The 23,293-nt window shown below is 35.7% G+C and overlaps 2 protein-coding genes across 2 annotated transcripts in view; one reads left to right on the forward strand and one right to left on the reverse strand.

Annotated features, from left to right (window-relative positions):
• Window positions 1-800: 800 nt before the first annotated feature.
• On the reverse strand, window positions 801-18,384 carry LOC126823287 (eukaryotic translation initiation factor 3 subunit M). The gene is made up of 9 exons (XM_050552032.2): window positions 18,281-18,384; window positions 12,822-12,960; window positions 11,894-12,035; window positions 11,098-11,221; window positions 10,668-10,762; window positions 7,501-7,681; window positions 6,803-6,887; window positions 1,826-1,969; window positions 801-1,048 (listed from the first exon to the last, which is right to left on the reverse strand). The coding sequence occupies exons 1-9, from the start codon at window positions 18,320-18,322 to the stop codon at window positions 849-851; spliced, it is 1,152 nt and encodes a 383-aa protein (XP_050407989.1). The 5' UTR covers window positions 18,323-18,384; the 3' UTR covers window positions 801-848.
• Window positions 18,385-18,453: 69 nt separating this feature from the next.
• The window catches only part of LOC126823271 (cysteine--tRNA ligase, cytoplasmic), a 151,422-nt gene continuing 146,582 nt past the window's right edge, over window positions 18,454-23,293 (forward strand). Inside the window, exon 1 of the mRNA XM_050551998.1 lies at window positions 18,454-18,551. Coding sequence (XP_050407955.1) covers window positions 18,536-18,551 — 16 coding nt within the window. The 5' untranslated portion in view covers window positions 18,454-18,535. The remainder of the gene's footprint in view (window positions 18,552-23,293) is intronic.

Consider the following 23,293-nt stretch of genomic DNA (forward strand, 5'->3'; position numbering starts at 1 on the left):
AACACGCGCATCACGTCTCCCGCTGCCATGACCACGTGCGGATTGTAATACCTTGTTTTTACTTTCACTTTCATCCCCAAGTCCCATATCATTATCAATATAGTCAGTCAATAGATCTACACGTTCGGGACTCAGGAATTGCCTATGTCTTTTACGATCCAGCAGGCCAGCATTATTATCAACATCAGAATTATTGTCAGAATCTACTGCAGACACAGGGCTATCGTGTTCACATTGGGCTTGTTCATCATGCACGGGAGACATAGCTAGCCATGGGCGGAACGTCGCGCAACAAATCACACACTTCATAATACCAATCACTGTCCTGACTAGTTTCATTATCGAGTAACTGGAAACGAATTATGTGTATCACCCGCCTCGAAATTGTCCACGTGTTGGTCAGCAAGACGTCATTCACGACTTCGCCGAGAGTGCATCGTCTACATTGTCACTATGCACTCCGCCATTTTACGGTTTGCCGCTTTGAAACATGTGGAAATATGTTCTAGTGTATGGAAAATACAATAGATGGCACTTGCAGTTACGGTACTAATTTTAGCGAGGGCTTTACTGAGTACATGGTAATACCGGGTACGCGCATTTTACCGACATTTTATAATACCCGGTACTACCTGTGGCATAGAAAATCAGTTTGATTACTTAATGCTTTTGAAAAAGATAAATGTGCAATTAATTAATATGTGTCATCTGTTTATTATGGGATTTCGGCGGGGGACATCAGCCGCACTGTTGGCTTTTTTTCTTAGTTTGTAAGGATAATTTGAAAGATAAAACAAGTGTGGTTTTAAACTATTTATCCATTTTGATAGTCATTATATTAAATAATATTACGATGCAGGTGTTTGGGACATGGCCGCTAATGAATGCAGACTGGCTTCTACATTAGACAGATTAGTCTGCCAACTGGCCAACTTTTGTCGCAGTAGTTGCCATTGTTGTTTTCCAAATGTACGATGTGTTGTCCAATTTATTATCACTTTTTTCTGCATTTGGTCAATTGTGGCTTGAACTGTTTTCGTCCTCAAAACTGAAATGAACATAAAGTATGATTATGACAATGCTGTACACATATTTACAATAGTATACAACTAACAATTTTGAAAGATACACCCACAGCAGACAAGTCATTCAAGAAATTCATAAAACTTTGTTGCATTGTGAATCAGTAAATATAAAGTAAAACTGTATACTGTACAATATCATGTCATTGATATGATTCTATGACAACCATAAGGACAGACGATAACTCTTATAGTTATAATAAATTGCTACAATTGTTATTCAAATAATAATGCTGATAATTGATAAGAATCATACATTGACTCAATGTTTTCAGGAAATGGTGTCCACTCTGTTTTCATTTTTTTTGACAGTACATGTATTTTTTATTTTGTTAATTTGCACTCATATCCCATGCTTGACCATACCTTACATTATGCACTGTTCATTATGCATTTTTTTTGAAAGATATATCTCCAACCTTACTTATCCAAAGTTGTTTATTGATCTCACACATTTTTTGCCAACATGCAATATTTGAAAATTAATATGGTTTTAGAAAGAACTTTGTTGGAAAAAAAGGTAAACACATGGATTTGTATTATGCAAGTGGTTAAACAAGGGAATCCATGCAAATATGTCAAAGATCTCTGGATGCTTAACCCCTCGAAGGTTTGGAAAAACAGGGATTAATTGTTGACTCTTTTACGACCATCTGCCCATAAGAAATGTTAGGGAAAGTCAGACAATTCTGATCATGTTGAGATTATAATACCCTACTGAATTATTATAAACTATGTGTTACCATTGATAATAAATTCTTCAACATCAACTTCATCTATCTGCATTTCTTTCTCTATAGTAGAATAATCTATTTCTTTTCTATTCTCTACTGTCTGCATAAAAGTTAAAACTCTCATCTTCTGTAAATTATCTTCATGTGATAAACCTGCAATATAACAGTCTCATTCAAATATACATTCTTCTTCAAGCGCAGACTTTTCTTTAATATAAGCCCCCCAAAACAGAAATATTGGGCTAATGAAGACGGGCATACGCCATACAGTGTGCTATGGGGGAAATTTTGCCCGGACAGCGGCAATACGGCCTACTCTTATATCGAATTCCAACTGTCAAGAGATCTTTTACGTGAAAGCCATTGTGTACACGGGACCTTGGTTTTTCGTCTCATCCGAATGACTAGACAGCTTTCAGCATATTCTATTTATGTTATTTATTTTTTAACTTTTATAGTGAGAGCAGTGAACTCTTTATCTCATCTCCCATATTCATCTTTAATATTGTAAACAATGACAATACTTAATATTACATAGTATCATATTGAAGGTAGTCTTAGACTCAACTAATTATTGAAAATCCACCCCCTGACCTACTTGTGGGACTCATAATAATGAATTTTACATTTCAGCCATCAGTTGGCCAATCTGTCTTAATCCTTTCAATGCTAGACGTAAATCCACTGCCTGTACTAGACCCTTTTTTGAGGAAAAAAGGGGATTTGGCACTAAATGCCAAACAATACTTATGGAAGCTTTTATGGAAATTCTTTTTGTGTGTTGGGGTGGGCATAAGGTAGGGCCAAGAGGAAAAAATAGAATTTTGGAAATTTGCATAATCATGTAGCCCATTTTGGATTTTTCACTGAAGCTAAGACGAAAACAAATTTTTCTCCATGAAATACTTATGGGATATTGTTTTTATCACTGGATTTTGAAAGGATATATAAAAAGATAGGTTGCCAGGCAACGAAATATACGCCCACAGCAGCTAAATCCTCTGGGCAGTCAACAAGAGTTGTCGCATATTTTTACTTTTTTCGGTAAGGAAACATTTATAATACACTAAAATCTGATTAAGAGCAACAACTCAGAAAACCATTAGAATTTGTTTGGTTTTTATAAAGTTCTGCCCCATGCTAACGTTTTGTATACAAAACTTTTAATACTGTATCATGGATTTAGCTGTTCCAAGTCATAAAAATACTTGTTCGTCTCAAGATCTTAAACTCTGTGTATCAATCTGAAGTCAATCGGATATTAACTTTGGCCTCTAGAGCGTCCACAAGATTTTTCAAAGTGATCAAGGGCCATAACTTTGGCAGTAATTATCAGAAATCTTTGAAAATCAATAGGATTCTTCGCCTCGTGACCTCAAACACTGTGTATAAATTTAAAGTCAATCAGATATTAACTTTAGCCTTTAGAGCATCCACAAGGTTTTTTGAAGTGATCAAGGGCCATAACTCTGGCAGTAATTATCGAAAATCACTGAAAATGAATAGGCTTCTTCGTCTCATGACCTTAAACACTGTGTATAAATTTAAAGTCAATCAGATATTAACTTTAGACTCTAGAGCGTTCACAAGATTTTTCAAAGTCATCAAGGGACATAACTCTGGCAGTAATTATCAGAAATTGCTGAAAATCAATAGGATTCTTCGTCTCATGACCTTAAGCACTGTGTATAAATTTAAAATCAATAGGATATAATAACTTTGGCCTCTAGAGAGTCCACAAGATTTTTTTGAAGTGATCAAGAGCCATAACTCTGGCAGTAATTATCAGAAATCACTGAAAATCAATAGGCTTCTTCGTCTCATGACCTTAAACACTGTGTATAAATTTAAAGTCAATCGGATATTGACTTTCGCCTATAGAGCGTCCACAAGATTTTTTGAAGTGATCAAGGGCCATAACTCTGGCAGTAATTATCAGAAATCTTTGAAAATCAATAGGATTCTTCGCCTCGTGACCTCAAACACTGTGTATAAATTTAAAGTCAATCAGATATTAACTTTAGCCTTTAGAGCATCCACAAGGTTTTTTGAAGTGATTAAGGCCATAACTCCGGCAGTAATTATCGAAAATCACTGACAATCAATAGGCTTCTTCGTCTCATGACCTTAAACACTGTGTATAAATTTAAAGTCAATCGGATATTAACTTTGGCCTCTAGAGCGTCCACAAGATTTTTTGAAGTGATCAAGGGCCATAACTCTGGCAGTAATTATCGGAAATCGCTGAAAATCAATAAGATTCTTCGTCTCATGACCTTAAGCACGGTGTATAAATTTAAAATCAATAGGATATAATAACTTTGGCCTCTAGAGAGTCTCAAGATTTTTTTGAAGTGATCAAGAGCCATAACTCTGGCAGTAATTATCAGAAATCACTGAAAATCAATAGGCGTCTTCGTCTCATGACCTTAAACACTGTGTATAAATTTAAAGTCAATCGAATATTGACTTTCGCCTATAGAGCGCCCACAAGATTTTTTGAAGTGATCAAGGGCCATAACTCTGGCAGTAATTATCGGAAATCGCTGAAAATCAATAGGCTTCTTCGTCTCATGACCTTAAACACTGTGTATAAATTAAAAGTCAATCAGATATTAACTTTGGCCTCTAGAGCGTCCACAAGATTTTTTGAAGTGATCAAGGGTCATAACTCTGGCAGTAATTATCGGATATCGCTGAAAATCAATAGGCTTCTTTGTCTCATGGCCCTAAACACTGTATATAAATTTACAGTCAATCGGACATTAACTTTAGCCTCTAGAGCGTCCACAAGCAACTGTGGACGCCGGACCGACGGTCAGACGGACGGGGGCGACGACAATGTACGACCACATTTCAATGTGGGCGTATAAAAAGCCAACAGTGAGGCAGATGTCCCCCGCGAAATCTCAAAATAAATAGATGACACATAGTATCGAGCAATCAAACTATACACTAAGTTTCATTACTCTATCAGATAGAATCAAGATTATCTTGTCCCAAAGCATCGACCAATGAAATTGATTAGCTCTGCTAGCTTTAGCTCAAAATGTTAATGAACTCAGTCAAGACATTCACCTAATGAACATCTACATCAAGTTTCAACATTCTACCTCAATTAAAAGCAGAGTTGTTATGTTCCAACCAATCAAATTGCTTATCGCTCCTTAGACTAAGCTGAAAATTTGCACCATTGAACTTAGTCCAAGGTAATGAAATAATTAATCTATATTTGGAGTTTCGTCACTCTCACAGGTTTCAACCTGTTAACGAATGAAGCGTGCTATAAATGTCTTGTAACATTGACAACTGTTCAACATGCTTATTGTTATTGCACAGAAAACCCACCCCACTTCTCTATATGATTTCTGCTAAAACTAGTGTAAACCAGCAAAAGTGTGCAATAACATTGAACATGTCTAGTTACTGCACGGTTAAGCTCCACCCAATCTACTAGAGGGAAAACAATCTGCTTATTCAACTAAAAGAACAAAGGAAGATTTCCCATCCATGTTACAACCAAATTCATTGTGCCTCAGAGCATTAACTAATCAGATTGCTTATCTCTGCTTACCGTAAGCAGACAATGTTCATCATCAACCTCCATCATGGCATTCAGTTAATGAACGCCTACACCAAGTTTGAACATTCTACCTCAATTAGAACAAGAGTTATTGTGTTCCAAAGTCTTGACCAATCATATTGCTTATCGCTCGGCTCACCCTCAGCAGAAAATGTTCATTATCGAACTTAGTCAAGGTATTGAAGTAATAAAGCTGTACACTAAGTGTCCTCATTCTCACTTAATTAGAAATAAAGTTATCGTGTCCCAAAGCATCACCGAATCAAATTGCTTATCTCTGCTTACCCTAAGCAGAAAATTCTCATCTTCGAAATCCATCAAGGCATTCACCTAATAGACACCTACGCCAAGTTTGAACATTCTAACTCAATTAGAATGAGAGTTATTGTGTTCCAAAGTCTTGACCAATCAAATTGCTTATCGCTCTACCTATCCTGAGCAGAACATGCTCATTATCAAACTTAGTCAATGTATTGATGTAATGAAACTATACACCAAGTTTCATCACTCTCACTTAATTAGAACTAAAGTTATCGTGTGCCAAAGCATCTTTGAAAGGCAGGGGACAATGAACAAAAATATCAATAGCAGCCACGAGCAATGCCACCAGGAACACGCAGACCAAGCCTCCCGCTGCCATGACCACGTCCTGAGTGCAATACCTTGTTTTTACCATCACTTTCACTTTCATCCCCAAGTCCCATATCATTATCTTTATAGGCAGTCAATAGATCTACACTTTCGGGACTCAGGAATTGCCTACGTCTTAATTACGATCCAACAGGCCAGCATTATTATCAACATCAGAATTATCGTCAGAATCTACTGCAGACATAGGGCTATCATGTTCACACTGGGCTTGTTCATCATGTACGAGAGATATAGCCATAGATGGAACGTTGCGCAACAAATCGCAGACTTCATACTACCAATCACTGTCCTGGCTACTATCATTATCAACTAATTGGAAACGAATTACGTGTATCACCCGCTACGAAATTGTCCACACTGTCTTGGTCAGCGAAGATGTCATTCACGACTTCACCCAGAGTGCATTGTCTACTTGTCACAATGCATTCCGTCATTTTATGGTTTGCTGCTTTGAAACCCGTGGAATTATGTTCTAGTGTATAGAGATTACAATAGATGGCACTTGCAGTTAGAGTGCTAATTTTAGCGAGGACCATAATGAGTATCTGGTATCACCGGATACACACATTTTAACGACATTTTATAATACCCGGTACTACCAGGTAGATGCAATAAAAGGGTTAAGAGTTTTCATACCATCTAATTCCGACTTTACAAGGACATCAAATTGAAAATAATTTATCAACATTTTAAGATTATCAATCGACTTCAGCCTCTTGAAATCTTTTATAATACCATTGCTATATTCTTACCTAAAAATGATGTGACGAAATCTGTGTTATTTTTATAAAATTGTTGATACTGAGCTAATCTGCCCGAAACAAAGATTGTGAGAAGCTGAAATATATATAATCTTTACAGTAATTTCTACAATAAATAATTATAACACATCAACAATATTCAAATATCATTTGTTTGCTGGTCAAAATTAGAAACATATTAGTAGAACATGCTTCCCGGAAACCACAATCTTATTCTTGCATTTAACAGTTTTAGTCAACAAAAATATTCTGTTACTACTTATAGTATATATAAATGCCTCTTGTTCAACAGATACATGTAGCCACTACACAAGCTGCGCTGTAATCATTCTGTTTTTAAAATGAGTTAAGAAAGGAGAACTTTAGGGTACATGTATGTTCTATGAAAATTCTGCCACAGATCAATTTGATATGGTGGGAAATGTGACAATGACTTTAAAATCAAAGAGCAATTTAGAGTTAATCAATCCAGTATTGATTAATAAAATATGAAAAGACATTTCAGATTTTAAATAATAATCTCAAAGAAACTTTTGATCCATAGAATGTTAAAAAATATTTCTGAATGTCACATTTTAGTGAACTGTAATCACTTCTTTGTCTTACAGCAATATGATTAATTCTATATTATGCCTGCTGCAATGTGTGTGTATATGTAACCCATGTAACAATAATCTTTATTTACTTACATCATGTATTAGTTCCCCTTCTAAAAATTTAACTGGTTTTAAAGTGAGTAGATGATCCATTAAAAACATATCTTTATCAGCTAGACAAGTTACAATACATTTATGAGCATCTTCTCTAGCTTGTGAGGCATTATCTTCTGTATATGTTCCTAGTAACTCAATCAATACTTTAGTTGAATTTCTGTAAGCAAAAACAATATATCAACTATTATGAATAAATATAATTACAAACTGCAAAAGTCCTATGTTAAACTTAATCACGAGGAAAAGTATAAATGTATATCAAAATAAATACATTTTCTTGAAATATACTATTCAAAAAAAGTAGGGGATATTTGATTTTTAAGTGTTATTAAAGTCACCTAATGAAACTGACGAAGAAACAAATGACAAAATGAAATGAAGTTCACATTCATCGATTTATTCCAAATGATCGTTAGACTAAGTAAGGCACAGACTGACCATTATAAGGGTAAAATGATACCCGGGGTCAAACAGCAAAGTTACCACAGCATCACAACCAAGTCAGTAACGGGTAAATCCTCCTCTGTTTGCCAAACAAGCATTGATCCGACGTGGCATACTCCTAATGAGACGTCTAAGGTCATTTTGGTCCAGATTGTCCCATTCCTGTTGCAACGCAGCAGCAAGTTCTTGGACATTGGCAGGACGTTGTTGACGTTGACGTAACCTCTGTCCAAGCATGTCCCAGACATGCTCGATGGGGGAGAGGTCGGGACTCAGTGCTGGCCAAGGTAATGTGGTGATGTTCTGTTGTTGGAGGTAACCTGTAACGATCCTGGCCCTGTGACATCTTGCGTTGTCATCCTGGAAGATGAAACGGCGGCCATGACGTCGTTCGAACGGCACAACATGGACTGCCAAGATGTTGTCCCGGTAGTACTGGCCTGTAACACGCCCTGCAACAACATGTAAAGCCGTTCTTCAAGCAACAGTGATGCCTCCCCACACCATAACAGAACCACCCCCAAATCGATCATGTCTGATGACGTTAACGTCTTGGAAGCGCTCGTTTCGACGACGCCACACCCTCCTACGTCTGTCCAAAAAATCAACAGTGAACCTTGACTCATCTGAAAACATCACATTGCTCCAGCGTCGATTATCCCAGTGTTGACGATCCCTACACCAACGACGTCTTGCCTGAATGTGATGATCTCTCAAACAAGGGATCACGCGAGGACGTCGGGCGCGAAGGTGACCCCTATGCAGTCGATTCCGAATCGTCTGGCCACTCATTCTCACACCAGTGTCTGTTTGAAGACGAGTGCTGATCTGATTTGCTGTGAGCGTGGTCTGTCCTGTACAGATTGTGTATCACGGTATCTGAACCATAGCCTGCTTATGACAGACTGAGAAACATTCATCGTCCGCGCCATAACCGCCTGTGTTGTGCCGATCTGTAGCATGCCAAGGGCACGTAACCTTTCATTTTGGGTAAGCCGACGCATATCAAAATTTGTTTTCTGGTCACTAAAACAATTAAACTGATGTTTCCACCCTGGAATTCAATGCCACAATGACTGTAACATTCAAAGTCAGAGTCGTGCAAATCTTGGGTTGGACCCCCATGATGATCCCAAGCATCACCTGCATTCCATGCGGTAGCTATTGGTGCGTTTTGGCGTCACATGTAACTGGAAATGTTTCTTCTGTTAGGTTCTATAGTGACTTTTTTCGTAGTCATTTGCATATTTTAGTATTATGCCCCCAAAATCAAATATCCCCTACTTTTTTTGAATAGTATATATCATTTCCTTTTACATTTGTCTGCTGGTCGAAATTAGAAACATATTAGTAGAACATGCTTCCCGGAAACCACAATCTTTTTCTTGCATTTAACAGTTTAAGTCAACAAAAATATTCTGTTACTAGTATTATGCATAAATACTTAAACATACATTATTTATACAAGAGCTAAATCTGCCTGATAGGTTTTTTTTTGTGGCCTGAAATTTTATCTAGATTATTAATTAGACATTAATTCACTTATCCAGACCATAATCAACTCTCAATGCCATCACTAGCCTGCAATATTTCGCGGATTTGAATACATTTTGAGAAGATGATTAAATGTAACAAGAGCATCGCTAATGCTGCAATATATGTCCACATGGGGGTTGGATATGGAACAATTATAAATAGGTACCACCATTTTATTGAAATGACTGACATGCTGAATTTGAACTTGTAAAATCTGTTAATCATTGCAACCTGTAGAGTATTGACCAATCTGATTAAAACACAGATCCTTTTTCGTTTCATTTTTTATGGTTCAAAATTTCGTTTTACTTGTCTTTACTACAAATATACAGAGGAACCAAGATCATTGGATTGTAAACATACATTTCAAGTTTTATCAATATCACATAAAGATAGGTTGCCGGGCAACAAAACATACAGCTAAATCGTCCAGGCAGTTAACAGGAGTTGTCACATATTTTTACTTTTTTCGGTAATGATACACTAAAATCTGATTAAGAGTAACAACTCAATAGAATTTGAATTTGTTCATTAGAATTTGTTAGGTTTTTATAAAGTTCTGCCCCGTGCTAACGTTTAGTATACAAAACATTTAATATCATGAATTTAGCTGTTCAAGTTATCAAAATTCATTGACAATCAATATACTTGTTTGTCTCAAGGCCTTAAACTTTGTGTATCAATCTAGAGCGTCCACAAGACTTTTTTTAAGTGATCAAGGGCCATAACTCTGACAGTAATTATTGGAAATTGCTGGAAATCAATAGGCTTCTTCGTCTCATGACCTTAAACATTGTGCATAAATTCAAAATCAATCAGATATTAACTTTAGCCTCTAGAGAGTCCACAAGATTTTTCAAAGTGATCAAGGACCATAACTCTGGCAGTAATTATCGGAAATCACTGCAAATCAATAGGCTTCTTCGTTTCATGGCTTAAACACTGTGCATAAATTTGAAGTCAATCAGGTATTAACTTTAGCCTTAAGAGTGTCCACCAGAAATCGTAGAAGCCGGAAAGACGGACGGATTGGGGTGATGACAATATACGACCACATTTCAATGTGGGCGTATAAAAATTGTGTTCTTTTGTCCCACTCTTTATGGCACCTTAGCAAATAAGCAGTCTATAGTTTTGAAAATTAACTATATATATGTACTCACATGGCTTTTGCAAGTGTTAAAGCATTGTGAAGCGTTCTTAATAATGTCTGTACTTTCTGTGCACTGATGTCCCATTTAGCTATCCATACTTTTATCTGAAAAAAGAATAATGAATACTAATATCATTTGAATACGTGTACAGTACAATTGTCTGAGCTTTTATTAAATTCAGATATACATTTCCATCTTGCTATTTTTCTTGAGGACGATGCTCTTCAAAAAAGCCTAAGGTTCTGCCAATTCAAGTACGATTGACATGAAACTTGGCATGCTTTTTCTATGGACATCAAACGACAGGATTTAGATTTTTGGTATGATGTAACAATTCCAAGATGGCTGTGATAACGACATGCTTGGTTCCTAGTCCATACTAAGCTCGTACTTGTTTAATATAATTTTTTAATTAAAGTGAATCAAAATAATAATCTACCTCATCTAGATCTGTAGGTGCCATACTCAACATGTCTGCCTGTCCCGCTAAACGTACTAGACTTAGATATACAACATAACGTAATGGAGAAGAAGCTTCAACACCATGGAACAGATTCGACAACCTGAAAATAAAAAAGACCAAATACAATTGATCTCATCTAGTTATTGATTTACATGTATATAAATTGTTGATATTATATATGAAGTGTATTCTTAAACATACATTATGCAAGAGCTAAATCTATCTATTGCAGGTCTTTCTTTAGGCCTGAAATGTTATCTAAATTATTAATTAGACATTAATTAACCTATGAAGACCATAATCAACTCTAGATGGCATCGTTAGTCTGCGATCTTTAGTGGATTGTGAGCCGATTTACTGCATAACTTTCCTTAGTGATTTAACGATTAAATGGATAATCGAGACTATGCTGTTTATCGTACTGACTTAAGTAATGTTGATCAAGGCTAAGCGGAAATTCAATCGCTTTGTTCTCGGTTCATAGTGGATCAATTTGAATGAAATTTTCAGCAAATTGCCTTTACATTATCTAGATTTTAACTATTATAGTGAGAACTGCCAACTCGTTATTGAATCTCACATAATGTATCTTTAACCACTACCAGAAACACTGGTGATTATATTTATCAAGAATTGTCTTAAAACGGATACTCAGAAATTTCAATTGCATATATTTTGATGTCGAATATAAGGGAGTCATTTTCACTTGACATACATGTATTAATTACAAAAATAACATTTCAAATAACTGAATATAAGCTAATCAATTTACATTTTTAATCTGATGTTTATTCTTTTGTCTGTTGCTGGAGCTTTTCCTACTTTTTCACAAAACAGTGTAACCACACTTTCTGCTTCATTGGGTGGTAGTAATAAAACCAAAGATATAACACCGTTAAATACCATTTCAATGTCTGTAATAGAAACAAAAAGCCAACAGTAAGACAGATGTCTGACACCTTAATCCCAACCCAAGATAAATACATGTAGATAAATTATAGTAAAAAATCCTTGGTAACAAAAGTGACAAGACTGTGTGGATATAAAAAGGATTTATCCAGAACGCGTTTCGGGCGATATTCCCTTCATCAGCTGGTTATAACAAAACAATCTGGACCGTTATATGGATTCTTCTGCCCTTCTTTTCCTTTCGAGTGTGAGGTTTTATCCTCTTCTTCTTAGGATTATAAACACATGTAAATGACACATGTTAATTAAAATTTTTCTTTTAATAAAGCACAAGGCAATTAAATTGCTTATCACCTTGCTTAAAATGGTCATTATGAATGCTAGTCAACATATTGAGGTAATTACACAAAGTTTATGGGGCAATTGCTCATTGAGTGATGCACTTTCATTTTTGATAGGACATCATAACACCAAACTGAAAAAGCAATTGAGAAAGAACTACACCAAATATGGCATGAATGTTCCTCGGGCTAATATGCATCGACTGACTGATGTTCCACCTGTTCAAGATGGTGTCAATGACATCATCCTTCTGTTTCTGTCAATAAGATCTGTAATTTCGCCACATACAGCTGTGTTTTAATTATTCAAATATCTCCCAGTCTAAAAACAAAAAAAGGGCAAAACCTACAGTCCTAATTCTGTTTCACTGGTAGGATATTAAAAATTAAATAAATATTTTACTACAAACTATATGTATTTAATTCATGTTTAGTCAATAGAATCTGTACCAGCATCACTGTTGAGTTCTTTCCAGCAAATATCACTGGCTTCAATGATGTTTTTCAAGTCAACCAAAAGTCCAGCCTCGGCATTTTCACCCGATATTTCAGCTCCAGATGATTTTAAAAAACTTCGCAGTTCTGCTGTCTGAAACAAGAAATTACTATTTGTAAGAAACAACCTGTTTACTTACATACAATTATGTACAGGCTAGATACCGGTATTCAACATATTTTTAATAATAATTAAACAGGATGGCAGGTGTTCCCTAAATAGGAAGACAAATCAGGGTTGTAAAAATCCACTAGCCCTCCCATCCTACTCTTCTTCAATTATTCCATTTATCATGTTTTATTTTACATGCAGGCTACTATTAAAGCTTGTACCTTGTCCAACTACAGACTAGTAGTAAAAGAAATTAATGCCGGGTTAGTGTCTGACAGCAGACTACTAGTTCTGAGCTAGTGGATTAAAAAAGATTTTTACGCCCCTGAAACAAATACATTGTAGATGACATTCATAAATAACTTGCTCATTTATACCTTTGTAAAGAACTGAGCAATCAAATTACTTATCACTCTACTTAACATGAAAAGAAAAACCTCATTAGCATTCTTAGTCAAGTTTAAAGTAACCTACTTGACATAAGTAATGGAACTACTAGTGTTAGTGATGGTTCGATAATTGGTTTCAACATCGGTAATTGGCCGATAGGTGGCCTATCGGGAGAAATTGCTATCAGCCAATACACAACCATTTTGCCGATACTGGAGTTGCCGATATCTGTTCAAAACGACTCGGATAACCTTTAAATTATTATTTGAGTTGTGAACAAATCATTATTTTCCTTGACACGCGGTACCTGCGCATTGCTATTTCGAGGTACCGGTAACACAAGACTCTTATAGGGGCCGTACAAAGGAAAGAATAAACATTACAAAATCGTTACCGGTCTCCGTTATCTAAATAGCCACTAGAACAATACCTAATTAGGCTATTGAATTTTTTATTTAAATTGTTTCTGCTGGTAAGTAATAACCAATTTATGAATTATGAAATAAACAATGGTCCTCACAGTAGTTATTTGTCTATCATGATTCACGATAATAAAACTAAAGAAGATGTCAACAATGGCTCATCATTGCATACCAGGCTGGTATGAATAGTCACAAGTTTTACATTTGGCCTACTTTGATCACTGTCACTTATTGTGAAATATTTCCAATTTCCAAATCATTTTCCTTTGTTTTTTCTAGTTCACTTGTGGTATTGTTTGAACACTATCATAATTGAGTAGAGTAGAAGTTTTGGGAAAGACGGGAAAATAAAACATAGTTTACACATGATTGGAATGAAGGATAAAATGGAGGGGGCTATCCCTTTGAAGTCACATGATTACTGTCAGACATTCTGGCTTCTCGATGCCAATAAAAATTTAGAAATAATTCAGTGATTTGTATTGCCATGCTAGGCTATTTTAAAAATTTAGACATAATTTGTGACAAAAAATAATAACTCATGCTTTATTAATTAATAATATTAAGTTCCCATTAGATGTTTTATTTTTAACAATAGTTCTAGAAGTGGCGGGAGAATGTCACATGATTGCCACTGTTGACAAAAATGTCAGGAAGCTATTGCTTGAACCATTCTGACAACTATTATAGACATACAGGTGACGATCACTCTAGGGAATTATATCGTAATCAACACTTCAAACATGATAATCTCAATTTTATTAATGATACAGTAAATAATTAAGTTCATAATAGATGATGTGTATTTTTGATTGCGTAGAAAGCGTGACCCAATTATTACTTCATATACACAGCGTTCGTGTTTGATTCCCGCGGTAAAATAGTGCCATGTATTTTCCAACTAACAATGACAAATATCTACATAGACTATCATTCCATTTGAGGCATTTTAGTGTGTAATAGTTTTATATCCACCACTATCGGTAACTGTATCTGCCGATATATTTCGCTGTCAGTATCTGATATCAGTAAAACCGATAGGTGCCATATCAGACCATCACTAACTAGTGTTATCACAGAAAAATAAAATTCTGTTGTGTCCTGACAGAAAAATAACTTCTTTTTCAATACTAGAGATCAATGCCACAGGGGTTGGTTGGAACCCGCCTCCTGCTCCACCCCGTATTGCAATAAGTCACGTCCCTCCCTGATCCAACAAGTTATATGTTACTCTTATCTGACGACTTAACATCTAACATCCCAGTCGTTCACATTTAAAGGAGCTAAATCGCTAATATTTGGGACCTAGAAATTGACACAAATGGGTCGCAAGACATATAACAATGTAATGTGAATGTATATAAACTGATTTACATTCAACCGTTTCTGTTTTTACTGTAATTACTAATCAGTTATGTTCAGCGAAATACGCCAGAAGTCTCAATTGAGTGGCAATCTTTAGCATCTGGTTATTCCAGTCTACACCGATGATATTTATTGCGCATGCTCTCCAGATAAGAATATAGCGTCACCATTTGGTAGCACGTCATTTCGGTCCCGCGTCATTTCGGACTCAGCACAAACGTCGTTTCGGACTCAGTATGGCGACTTTTCGGACTTACTCGGTGTCATTTCGGACTCAGTCAAACGACATTTAGGACTCGGACCGGCGACATTTCGGACTCGGACTCGGACTCAAATAAAACTTAAAATTATGTGTGTATATATTAGTAATAGCTGTTTTTCTTTCGTTGTAGGTGAGGCTCAAGACAGACCATTCACATTAATAAAGATTTAAACATTGTTAGTCTTGTTTTATTTATCCCATACAGGCCATTACTTGACAACACGCCTTTGAACTTGAACTTGAAGTAAAACCTATGCTACTTGCCTTTTTTGTATTTGTTTATTTACTTGATCGGATATTATTGTATTTTGATGAGTAAATTTTGATTGTTGACGATGAATTAGTTTAGATTGTTGACGATAATCGATCCGCGATTGTTGTTTTAATCTAGCGATTAGTGAATCCAGCGATTAGTGAAACCATCCCATTGTTGTATTTAAGATTAATAGCGATAATTGATCGGCGTTTCTAATAGCCGCTAAGAAATGATTGAGAAATAAAAACACTGATCGGCGTTTCTAATAGCCGCTAAGAAATGATTGAGAAATAAAAACACTGCAACTCGTATTTAATCTGGTGTTGATTAATGAAAGCAAGCTGAGATTAATGAAGCCGTTAAGAAATGATTGAGCCCAAGCTCAAATGTATTATATATATGTGCCATATTTCAATTCAAATCATTCTCAATTTTTACACGAATCTATCATGGCTAGTGGAAATTGCGTAAAGTGTACCAATCCTGTCCGTCCTCGACAAGAAGGCCTCCAGTGCGATTCTTGTCTTTTATGGCAACATCGAACCTGCGATTCCGGTACGTAATGAAATTTTCTTTATTGTTATTTATTAAAACGTTTTAAATTTGTCGTTTCTTGTAAGTTATTGTTATTTATTAAAACGTTTTAAATTTGTCGTTTCTTGTAAGTTATTGTTATTTATTAAAACGTTTTAAATTTGTCGTTTCTTGTAAGTTATTGTTATTTATTGGTGCGTGTTTATGTTGCCAGTGAGAACCAATAACGACGTGGAGGGCTGGCACAACAGACTAAATTCCCGTGTCAACGCCAGAGGTCCTGTGCCATTTTATCTATTGATTTGCGCACTTTTTTCAGAAGCTACAAAGATACCACTGGACCTCACAATGATGTCGGAAGGTTCATTGAGACGACACCAAAGACGTCGGTATCGACATGTAGAAGGCCAACTTTTTAATATATGGGATTCATACAATGAAAAACAGATGAGCACTAGTAGACTATTAAAAAAAATAAGTCATTTGTATGGTCCACCCGCTCAGTGAAAAACAATTACATAATTAAAAAAATGAAAAAAAAAAAAAAAAAAAATGAATAGCCGACTAAAGCTATTTTTTCATCAAATAAATACACGTGTTGTTATAAATGTTGCGTTAATGTATGAATGTGTATGTATTTATACAATAAATGAATGTTTTATATGACCGTTGTTATCGCTATATGGTATGTTTAAAAATAAAATAATATGCCCGTTGTTATAAATCGATGTTATCATTTTATGCTATGTTGATAAATAAAATAGTTTATAAAGTAAATTGGCGTCAGTGTGTTGTATAATTCTATCTTACCTACCCGAGTCCGAAACGTCACCTACCCGAGTCCGAAACGTCACCTACCCGAGTCCGAAATGTCACCTACCCGAGTCCGAAATGTCGGGGACATATTTTTTGGAGTCCGAAATGACGTAAGTCCGAAATGACGCGGGACCGAAATGACATGTAATCCACCATTTGGCATGACTTGTGGAATATCTCTAGCCGCGTTCTTTGAGTCTCTTGTTCCAAATGGCGCTGAAATGCATTATGGTACACGATTCATGTACCAATGGTAAAATGTTTATTTTGTCTTGAATATTGGATATCAGAAGCCCATCTTTTCCCAGTAAGATCACAAGACCAATGTTGATTTCTATTGACAAATAATTCGTGTTTTCAATGTCGAAGATTTTTGATGATATTGAGTTAGAGTCACTTAGCTACTTTAAGGTGCGCTTTCGCTCCTGCTCCTCCCCACGCACCTTGACTTTCCTTTGCGGGAGTCATTAAAGACTCCCGCAAATTAGCTAAATCCCTCTCCTAGATATTGAGATTAAAAAATTACTTTCAGTTTTTGTCTTATTTTTTAACAGCATATGTTCGAGCTATCAGCTTCCATGATGGCAATTCAAATGCTACAATGTACCATATTCACCAAACACATCGCCTTCCTTTTCATTCTGATATCGAATGCTAAGCCTAAAGTAAGGCATTATCTTCCATAAACATAAGAATATATACGTTTGTAAAGAAAATATCAAATAATATTAAAGCATAAATACAATTTGGCTTTCCTTAATTCATGAAAATGTAGAATTACTCTAGCAATATAAAGTAATAAAAGTTTTTTATGGGAGCTTTTATCTCATTTTTGATCCCGCATGATTTCATAAAGTAAAGGACTGACTTTTGACTTCCACTACTAACCCTAACCCAACCCTATAATAAGTAGCCGGATCAACGTACTGCGCCCGATTGCGGTACAGTTATCATAGTCACTGCATTTTTGGTGACATTGATATTTTGTGAATGGGACTGAATTGATTTTCCACACTAATTTTAAAGTGACTTGAACATCCAACCACTTTCAGATCTCCAAATCCGGCATGGGCAATTCATCATGGTAAATGGTTCTTACCAGATGGCAGGTGGATGGCCGAGGCCGGGTAGAACACTGAAGAGAAGATCGATTACACAAAAACTAGTGGTTAATAATTACCCAAACTCAATATATTATCAAATTGGTCATATTTCTATTGTACTGTGGCATTTACATAACAAACGGTAAATAAATACCTGATCTGGAACAGCAATATCTATTATCACTGGAATACTCATGCTGCCGAATAAAACCAATATGGCGGAAATTAGATCTTTCACATTAAGAAGGCGTGGATTGGATAAACATGTCCAATGAAAGCCATCGAAACAAGAAATACATAAAGTTATTTGCTTCCGGTGTACACACGTGCCACTACTTCCCATTTCATCATTCAAAACAACACATTACAGTCTGTGTGCATCAGAATTGACAGCTTGTCAGGTAATAGGATGTCTTCTACTCGAAGTAAGTACAGTTATCAACGTTTATTTTACATATTTAAATGAATGGTGTTCATGAATACACAATGGCTGCTCTATAATGGTTGATGTCAGTGAATAATAATGAATAATATCGGAAAATCTTAGACAATCACTGTAAAGACTGCAAAGTAGGTGGCTAGGCCCTAAAATCAGACTTTGAATTTGCAGACTATACCAGTAAATGCGCACAGTAGCCTACTACCTTATTGTCAATTTTCAGTGAAATTACTGTGGTTAACATAAGAATAAAAGAAAATACAAATTATTTTATTTATAATAAATGTTATATAATATTGGACTGGTGAATGCAAGATACTTTACTTTAAATTTATTTAAAATTAAAGGAAGATACTGTGAATAACAGGGGTGGATCCAGAGACCATGGGTAGGAAGGGGTAGCAACGAGAACGTAGCTAAAAACGTTGAGATATTCTGACATACTCGTTTTTATCTACAATTTGGTGCCTTTAGTTCCAAGTGGCATACTTAATTTCTTTATTAATGCATGTAACATCTTAAAAATAAGGTAATTTTATACTATTATGACTGATTAAACTTACAGAGGCCAATATAGTGGCACTACGATCGCCTAACTCCATATATTCGCATTTAAATTAATGAAGCATTGTTTTTATCCGACATACACCGCCATCGAAGTCCATTCATAGTTACTATGCTTTAGATATGCGCAAACCCTACACACCCCTTTTACCAGAACGCAAAAACATCCTTTTCGCCATTTGTTATCAGGTCCAAAATAATTTGTTGTTTGGGTTTTAATTTGATTTTATTTTCCGAAATGATTCGCGAATAGATTAGAACAGGTGGATGTTTGTTTACATTTTCTCCACTTGTCTTTTTGATTGGCTGTTATAAAAGCCTTATATTTAGCCCTGCCTTGATACATCATAGCATCATACATCTCCCATTTAAAATGGCAATCCTAGTAACGACTTAACGTCTCGATTTTAAATACAATGATTTATACCCGTTTCAGGTAGGGTTATATGCTTAATTGTAGTTGGATGTGGCAGAAATATTTTAAATAACAATAATCAATCGTTGTTTTGATGAAAAATATTGCCAATTTTGCTTACTGAGGCCCAATCTGATTCGCGTTGGACTTTACTATGTGGAACTATATAAGACCATCTCTTATCTCGAAACGCGGAGGGTTGAGAGATGAGGTTTGTTATCTGGAGGGGGGGGGGGGTCCAGGTGGCCTGCCCCGGAAATTTGCGTAAATTAGAAGCCCGGAAATGCCTTTTCCAGTGATCCGAGACAAGAATCTGGTTCTAAACTGCACCCCCAGGATCCTGATGGGGGTTGGGGGGGGGGGGGGCATGCGCCAGGTGGCGACACACACACATCCGCAATTGAAAAGTTCAGTACATAAAATGTCTGTCAAATTACCAAATGACTCCAATTTTCAACACTTGGATACTTGGAACAACAAAATAGTCAGAGGTGCTCTCTTACCTAAATTCCAACTTTCGAGCTAAGCATAGATGGTGTTTATACGCCCACATGGAAATTGCTGTCTCCTTCGTCGGTTTATCGTCCACACTTTCTTGCAAACACTCTTAGACTACATTTATGATCTGCTGATTGTTTTGAAATTGATATATGTTGTTTACATTACATTAATTTTCATTATTTCTTCTGGAGTCATGACGCTTTTTCGCTTTATTGCACCTTGTGAACGCTCTTCTGGAGTTATGGCCCTTGTTTCACTCTATTGCACCTTGTGAACGCTCTAACGACAAAACTTATCATCCAGTCTGTGTAAAATTTATATGCATCCTTTAAATTAGTAAATTAGTAATTTCAGCAATTTCTGTTAATTACGTCTGGAGTTATAGCCCTTGTTTCACTTTATTGAACATTGTGAATGCTCGAACGACAAAACTTGTCATCCGATCTGCATAAAATTTATATGCATTATTTGAATTAGTAAAACGAAAAAAGGCTATTGAACTTCAACAGTTTTTGTATATTACTTTCAGAGTTAAGGCCCTTGTTTCAGTTTGTTGCTGCTTGTGAACCCTCAAAGGACGAAAATTATAATCTGATCTGTATGTAATCGTCTTATAAATTCCCCCCATTGCCTTCAAAAGATTAAATACATGTATCACCATAACACCATAATGTCGGACACAATGGCCGCCCATCGTACGCAAACAGTTTAAAAATATGGTATATCAAGGTTGTGGACCCTCTAGAGGTCAAAATTTTGATCCAATTTTGATGAAAACTTAAACTACATGTTTATAACCTAAAAAGTAAAGATCTTGGTTCCTTTAGATATTCGCGTATATCGAATCTTAATTTTCTGAATTATGGCCCTTGATTGTATGTAAAATCACGTTTTTAGCTTGTGGTCCCCCTAGAGGTCACAATTTTTATCCGATCACCACTATTTTTTGCCGCCCAGCACAAAGAAAAAATCGAAGAAAGCCACCCAGCCATATTTAAACCTCTTCGTCCTTCTCTGTACCAGAGGCATCTGACCTTCTAATCGTATATATGCATACACCATACCGAACTAGACAATAATATTATAAAAAAAAGAACAGAAGTGCAATGCCTATGATTCGTTTTGTGGGGAGTATTTATGCAAATCAAAACGACTGAGTGAATCGACAGAGGTTTGATTGCCTGACATTACGAAACGAATTGTTGAAAAAAAACGAGCCGAAGCCAGAGCAGGTAAAATCGAGGCTTCAGCAGGCATTGCATTCCTGTTCTTTCTTTTATACGCCCACATGGAAATGTGGTCGTATATTGCCGTCGCCCCCTTCCGTCCGTCTGTCGGTCGGTCCGTCCGTCGTCCACAATTTCTTGTGAACACTCTACAGACTACATTTATCATCTGATTGTTTTGAAATTGATATATGTTGTTTGCATTAGTGAGATGAAGAAGCCTATTTAATTCAATAACTTCCGTTAATTTCGTCTGGAGTTACGGCCCTTGTTTCACTTTGTTGCACCTTGTGAACGCTCTAACGACAAAAGTTATCAACCGATCTGTATGAAATTTATATGCATCATTTAAATTAGTAAAACAAAGAAGCCTATTGAATTTCAACAATTTCCGTTAATTACATCTAGAGTGTTGGCCCTTGTTTCACTTTGTTGAATCTTGTGAATGCTCTAATGACAACCGTTATCATCCGATCTGTTTGAAATTGATATGCATCATTTAGATTAGTGAAACGAAGAAGCCTATTGAATTTGAGCAATTTCCGTTAATTACGTCGTGAGTTATGGCCCTTGTTTCACTTTGTTGTACCTTGTGAATGCTCTAATGACAAAAGTTATTTTCCGATCTGTATGAAATTTATATGCATCATTTAGATTAGTAAAACAAAGAAGCTTATTGAATTTCAGCAATTTCCGTTAATTACATCTAGAGTTATAGTCCTTGTTTCACTTTGTTTCACTTTGTTGAATCTTTTGAACGCTCTTATGACAACAGTTATCATTCGATCTGTTTGAAATTGATATGCATCATTTAAATTAGTGAAACGAAGAAGCCTATTGAATTTGAGCAATTTCCATTAATTACGTCGTGAGTTATGGCCCTTGTTTCACTTTGTTGTACCTTGTGAATGCTCTAACGACAAAAGTTATTATCTGATCTGTATGAAATTTATATGCATCATTTAGATTAGTAAAACAAAGAAGTTTATTGAATTTCAGCAATTTCCGTTAATTACATCTAGAGTTATGGCCCTTGTTTCACTTTGTTGCTTCTTGTGAACACTCTAACAACAAAAGTTATCAACCGATCTGTATGAAATTTATATGCATCATTTAAATTAGTAAAAAAAAGAAGCCTATTGAATTTCAGCAATTTCCGTTAATTACATCTAGAGTTATGGCCCTTGTTTCACTTTTTTGAATCTTGTGAACACTCTAATGACAACAGTTATAATCCGATCTGTTTGAAATTGACATGCATCATTTAAATTAGTGAAACGAAGAATCCTATTGAATTTCAGCAATTTCCTTTAATTACACCGTGAGTTATCGCCCTTGTTTCACTTTGTTGTACCTTGTTTATGCTCTAAAGACAAAAGTTATTATCCGATCTGTATGAAATTTATATGCATCATTTAGATTAGTAAAACAAAGAAGCTTATTGAATTTCAGCAATTTCCGTTAATTACATCTAGAGTTATAGTCCTTGTTTCACTTTGTTGAATCTTTTGAACGCTCTTATGACAACAGTTATCATTCGATCTGTTTGAAATTGATATGCATCATTTAAATTAATGCAACGAAGATGCCTATTGAATTTCAACAATTTCCGTCAATTACACCGTGAGTAATGGCCCTTTTTTTACTTTGTTGTACCTTGTGAATGCTTTAACGACAAAAGTTATTATCCGATCTGTATGAAATTTATAGATATCGTTTAAATTAGTAAAACGAACAAGCCTATTGAGTTTTAGCAAATTTCTGTTAATTACATCTAGAGTTATGGCCCTTGTTTCACATTGTTGAATCTTGTGAACGCTTGAACGACAAAAGTTATCACCCAATCTGTATGAAATTCATATGCATCATTTAAATTAGTGAAATGAAGAAGCCTATTGAATGTCAGCAATTTCTGTCAATTACTTCTAGAGTTATGGCCCTTGTTTTACTTTGTTGAATCTTGTGAACGTTCAAACGACAAAAGTTATCATCTGATCTGTATGAAATTGATATGTATTATTT

This window comes from Patella vulgata, chromosome 6 (genome assembly GCF_932274485.2).
Source record: "Patella vulgata chromosome 6, xgPatVulg1.2, whole genome shotgun sequence".
In the NCBI taxonomy this organism is placed as follows: Eukaryota; Metazoa; Mollusca; class Gastropoda; family Patellidae; genus Patella; species Patella vulgata.

Bases quoted from the DNA above. Each gene is read 5' to 3' on its own strand.
- LOC126823287 (XM_050552032.2), bottom strand. From the start codon at position 18,322: ATGAGTATTCCAGTGATAATAGATATTGCTGTTCCAGATCAG. The intron at 1,970-6,802 runs GTAAGAATATAG...GTTATATTGCAG, and splicing joins TTTCGTCACATCATTTTTAG to GTTTATCACATGAAGATAAT. The intron at 1,049-1,825 runs GTAACACATAGT...TGTTCATTTCAG, and splicing joins TGAAGAATTTATTATCAATG to TTTTGAGGACGAAAACAGTT.